Source organism: Trachemys scripta, chromosome 4 (genome assembly GCF_013100865.1).
Source record: "Trachemys scripta elegans isolate TJP31775 chromosome 4, CAS_Tse_1.0, whole genome shotgun sequence".
Taxonomy (NCBI): domain Eukaryota; kingdom Metazoa; phylum Chordata; order Testudines; family Emydidae; genus Trachemys; species Trachemys scripta.
The window spans coordinates 91,956,059-91,962,058 of NC_048301.1; the positions used below are offsets into that span (position 1 = coordinate 91,956,059).

Sequence of the window (6,000 nt, forward strand, 5' to 3'; positions counted from 1 at the left end):
ATTACATTTGATATATCCTTAAAGTGTCCCATTTCAATCACTGTTTTATATTTATGCTGAGTTTTAAGAAGCTAATATAAATACTGGTCATTTGCCACTTAATGAAATCTACTTTACTTCACAACAGCCATGGTCTAATCGAACTCAGCAAATATTGATTCCTGCTTGGCAACAAATAACACCTGTGGCTCCTTCTACTGCAACTCTAGCCTCTGATCCAGTGGCTGGTCCACAAAGATTTGGAGACTGGGGGTAGGTCCAAAAATTTTTGTACACCTTTTTTTAGGACTTTTGCATAACCAAGAATATGGATTTGAGTTGAAGAGTTTACAGCTAATAACTCCCCTTTTCTCTCCTTAGGAAAGTGATTCCTCATGGCAGCCATTACAATTCAGTGATGCCACAGCCTCTCTTAAATCAAATAACTTTGTCTGCCACTCAGCCAATTAGTGTGGGCATTGCACATGTTGTCTGGCCACAGCCTGCAGCTACCAAGAGAAATAAACTGTGCCAGAACAGGTTGGTAAAATGGTATTATTTTTATTTGGTGTAGATTTTGATATCATTGCTTCACAACCTTTGTACAGTGGACAGGAGGGATATGAATAATGCATGCTCATTAAGGTCATTGACTGTACTCAAACTGTCCTGTTGCCCCTTTTGAAAATAAACACCTAGTTAGCTGCCGTATCAATTTCTCTGAAGTATTTTGGTAAATAGGATGGGAGACATGAAATGGAAATAAACTTTTTTTACCTTTGATCTACTCTCTGCCTGTGATACTAGCAGCTTTGTCTACATATGTGCTTAAATAGCCTTTGGGAAGGGTTTAAAAATATATTGAGATAGTCCTAATTAGATGCTCCTAAATCTGTGTGCATGAGGACTCATCAGGTTCAAAGAATTAAAAATAAATAGAAGTTATATAATAGCGGTCATAATATGGCTAGACTAGTATTAAGAATAGTCTCTTTTGCTGGCAGCGAGAAACTCTTTAGCTGCTCACTGGAGAAAATGTGCCCCATCACTACATAAGTGGTTTGTATAGGTATGGGATGTTTTAGTAATGGAGAAACCAAGGCTATGAAGAACAATTATGGTAGCGGTTGTACTACTGGACTCCTTTTCTAGTGTTTGCTATGACAAGGTGTCATCCAAAGCCCATTGATGTCAGTGAGAAGCTTTCCAATGAATCAGGACTGAAATATCTGTAGTGTCCAAGCTAGCATTTCTTCATTCCTTTATAAGAGAATGGTGCTTTCAGCATATTTTATTCCATTTAATTGGTAAACCCAGCCTCGGACCTTATATTGCAGCATCCAGAACAATCCTATTTGGCTATTTGCAATACTTACTGGAAAATTTGCCATCATTGTTATGGAATTCCACATACGCAATATATTTACCTGAATCTTCACTGCTTTACATTTTACTGTTTATTTTTATTCATGGATGTGTAACGATGATGTTTTAGTCTACTTGCCTTTTTTAAGTTGTGGGGAGAAGAATAGAATTAAGTTTTCAAGTATGTTACAAAGATTCTACTAACTGTCTAATACGGTGTCTTCTTCACAGGAGTAATCTGTTACAAAATACCAATATTCAAAATTCAGCATTTATATCTCCAAAGATAATTAATGTGAAGGCTGTCAAGAGAGTAAGTTGTATAGAAGCACAGGACAATCATAACTCAGAAGGACAGGAGAGGAACTGTTGCAAAACATCTGTCAGGCAGGACCCTGATTCATCTGTTTCAAACAAACAGCGCCAGGCTATCATCATTGCAGATTCTCCAAGTCCAGCAGTCAGTGTGATCACCATCAGTAGTGATACAGATGAAGACGATACAGGACAAAGACATTCACTAAGAGAGTAAGATTATAAATAAGACTAGTTTTATTAAACTGTTATCTATACTAAGAAATGTGTGCAGTGATTACAGCAACATTCTCTAGTTCAGCTACTATGTGTAGTCAGTATTTGATTTTAGACACAATGGCAGTTAATATGCTTCCGACTCTTTGGTAGAAAAGGCAATTCCAAGGCATTATCCTGTTTGGGAACTGAAGGCTACTTGTAAAATTCTGCTTTGCATGGCTATGCAATCAGTGCATTCATAACAGGGACTGACTGTTTAGAATTCTTTTTATAATAGTAGATGAGTTGTTAAAGTTTGAAAATTGACTACTCTTAGGTATAGCATGTTTGATTTTATTTCTTAATATTGGCTTGCACTGTTCATACGTACCCTCCTCTGTAGCATTACATGTATCTGTGTATGAAATTGGATGTTGAATATAGGCAATAGAAATTCCATCCTAAAATGATTTTTCTCTAATAAGTTATTAAATAAATTATTCCATATTAAATTACTGTGAATCAAAGAAAAGATGTCATTTTTGTTTGAATGCACTTACATTCCTTACGGCTGTGAATTAGGGGCTTTTCCTTAAACATAAGTTTGAGGAAGTCTAATGTCATCTGATTGTTCAGGCTGTGATTCTGAAACTGGTAAACAGGCAAGTAGAAGATAAAAATTTAGGGCCATATCTTCAAAATATGATTGTAGTATGTGTACAGTTTTTTATGTAAAATTAATTCCTATAATTTTTGCACATTGCTTGTGCACACAAACCATAGATTCAACATATAAAATACTCACTTCCATGTGTAAATTGAGTCCAAATAAGGTTTGTATGTATACCAGCATTTATGTTCAGTAGCGGTAGTTAGGCTTGGCAGTATTTGGGGTTTGGTTTTTTTTGTTTTTTTTTGCAAGTTTTGACAATATAGATTTTTATCATCCCCCCAGTTTAACTATTTTTACAGTTGCGGGGAGTTAAGGGGGGGTAGGGTTGGGGTTAGTGCAGCACTGACAGTGGGACTGCAAGGAGCTCTCTGCATGGCCAAGGGGCCAAAGACACCCAGGTACAAGATGCATGGAGGCTGCAGTCTTGGCCCGGCAGAGTAGAGACTGCTGCAAGTTGGACAATGAGCCTCTGGCTTTGGGGGAGGCCACCCTGTTACTGACCATTCCTGCCCGGGGATGGCCCCTGCACTCCTGGCTGGTGAGCGAGTGGGGCTGTGACAGTGGAGCTGCAGATTCCCTGCATAGTCGCAGGGCTGGCAACACCAGATTCATGCAGGCACAAGTTCAGGGGAAGTCTGTGGCCCTGGTGGGTCAAAGCAGAGACCTCCAGCAAGGGCCGCGAGGAGAAGGACGAGCCCATGGCCGTGGGGAAGGCCACCCCATTACTGAATGGCTCCTATGCATGGACAGAGATATGCAGCAGTAGGGTGGCCTCCCCCCAGGCTGGGGGCTTGTCCTCCTGCTCGCAACCCTGGCTGGGGGAGAGGGTCTTTGCTCTGACCCATCAGGTCAACAGCCTTCCTTACGCATTCCGCCTGCCAGGATCTGATGTTGCCAGACCCATGGCAGTCCAAGAAGCCCTCTGCAATTCTGCTGTCATGGGCCCACTCGTTCACTCTTGCGACAGCAGAGTTGCAGATGGCTCTGTGCGCTGCCGCAGGGCCAGTGACATCCAATCCTTACCAAAGGATATTTTTTGTTGTTGATTTCAGTGGCAGCTGAAATCGATGTTTACCAACATCTATCCATTTAAATCAAATCCTGCCAAGCCTAGTGATAGCGTACAGCAAATTGAATATGTAGGCATATGTGTGTGTGTGTTTGTTTGTTTATATACACGCACATTTGGTTGATGTTTTTCAAGGCAGTCCAGGGTGCCACACAGCTCAAATTAATTCTAATAGAAGATATGTGACTAAATACCCTGGACTGCCTTAAAAATCTTTTTCATGCTTGCATCTACACTTTCCCCACTTATGCCACATTTCATTTTCATTGCATGTTGTGGGGATTATGAAAAGAATTAGCTACTTCTATGGTAAAGATGGTACAGAGGGTTTTTTTTTTTGTTTTTTGTTTTTTTATAAATTACCTAGGGCCATAGCCTACAGTTCTTCGTAAAACAAACCCGTGAAGCCAGCAGAAGACTTACTCAAGTAAAGACTGCAAGATTTGGACTGGGCTATGGCCAGTGTTTTACTTTGACTGCCTAAGGTTCCTAATTTATATTTAGGCACCAAAATTAAAACGGTGTTGTGTATCTGCAGGAATACCTGAATTGGTATTCATAAATTCTGAACTTTAAATTTTTTCAACTTAAGTGCCTAAATATGGATTCAGGAGCCTTACTTTAGGCTTCAGAGTTTAAAAATTTAGGTCAAAATTTCCAAAGGGACCCCAAAAAACTTTAGATTGTGTATGAGTGGAACAATAAGCAGGAATAAAAATCGTTGCTTTTTATCTTTTGGGTGATAGGCTCCATTCCCTTTACAGTGTAATACTAAATAACATATTAAAGATCTGTCTCTATTACTTTAAGGTTAGTTGTGTGTAAAAGGAATGAATGACATGCCAAATGACAGGTAGTATTTATTTTTGTCTTAATTTTTTTCTTTGTTTCAGATGTAAAGGTAGCCTAGATTGTGAAGCCTGCCAGAGCACTATGAATATTGACCGTGTATGTTCGTTAAGCAGCCCTGATAGCACTTTGAGCACCAGCTCCTCTGGCCAGTCTAGTCCATCCCCTTGCAAAAGACCCAACAGGTAAAAAGTTATGTTATTTCCAGTATACAGTGGAAGCCTGCTTTTTTTTAGTGAAACTCCTGACATTTTTAGTTCATTGTATTTTACATCGCCGGATTTCTCTCTTTCACAGGCTAACTTATGTTTTGAAAAAATTATATCATTCTAAGAGATGTATATGTGTGTTAATGATATATATTATTTATATACCATAGCTAGTTTATTAATTGTTCCTGATAAATTGTGTTCATCTCATTGAATGGCTTCATAGTGTTGAACTGAATGGCAGTAATTCATACAGTGTGTTTAAAAAAAAAAATACACACAAAAAACTCCATTAGAAGAACATTGATTGCAAAGTCAAGCACTCAAAAGTTGGGAAATGCTAGAATTAAGCAACCTTAATTCAGCCCTTTGTGCACATCCATTATAATACAGTCTTTAATTGATCACATACTGTTTTTTCCATAGTACCTCACTCATGCAGTGCACAGAATGGATGGTGCTCAATTAGTGAGAAGCTATTGAATATTTTGTTTTCTCGTTGAGTGTATGGCCCCATGCCTTCCTTACTTCACTATTTAAACCCTGCGCTGAAGACAAAATTATTAATTTCTTCATGGCCCCTTCTGTGACACTCATCGCTATGGTATCTGAATGTTTCACAAACATTAGTTTATATTCATAACACCCTTATGAGGTAAGGAGATGGTATACAAGGTCAAAAGTTTCCACTGATTTTGGGTGCCTGGATTGATACCTTGGTCCTGACTTTTTCAAAGTACTTAGCGTTATAGAGCACTTTATATGTTCAAAGCACAGTTCTCATTGATTTAGCTGCAGCTGTCAGTGGTGCTCAGCAGTTCTGCAAATCAGACCCCAGGGTCTCCAGTCAGGTACCCAGAAAACAAGAAACATGCATTTAGTGACCACCTGTGAAAAGTTTAGTTTAAGTGACTTGCCTATCCTTGTGTAGGAATTATGTAGTAGAGGCAGGGATAGAATCGTTTTCCAGGGCAGCATTCAACAGCCTTAACCATGAGACCATTTTTTCTTTGCCTGCAATCCCCTGCCTCATCCCACACCTTATTCCTCTTATATACACCTTCTGACTTCCACAACAAATGATACAGGGGGCCTGCAGACAACAGCCTCATTCGCTGTGCAACTCTGATGCACTCCTGGAATGTGCTCCACCCTGTATGCTGAATGAGCCGGGTGTTGGGGGTGGGGAGGGGGACAGGGGGCAGTGTGATCATGTAATTAAAAAACATATCATAATGCACACACAAGGGAACAGAATTAAGGTTAGGAATTGCTCAGGTATTTAAAAGAGAACAGGAGTACTTGTGGCACCTTAGAGACTAACAAATTTATTAGAGCATAAG

At 39.5% G+C, this 6,000-nt stretch overlaps 1 protein-coding gene across 8 annotated transcripts in view; it reads left to right on the plus strand.

Annotated features, from left to right (window-relative positions):
- HIPK3 (homeodomain interacting protein kinase 3) overlaps positions 1–6,000 on the plus strand; it is a 147,289-nt gene that overhangs the window by 122,755 nt on the left and 18,534 nt on the right. For all 8 annotated transcript variants that reach the window (XM_034769938.1, XM_034769939.1, XM_034769940.1 and 5 more), the window contains 4 exons: positions 128–252; positions 361–519; positions 1,576–1,872; positions 4,493–4,633. In XM_034769938.1, the coding sequence (XP_034625829.1) occupies positions 128–252; positions 361–519; positions 1,576–1,872; positions 4,493–4,633 (722 nt within the window). The remainder of the gene's footprint in view (positions 1–127; positions 253–360; positions 520–1,575; positions 1,873–4,492; positions 4,634–6,000) is intronic.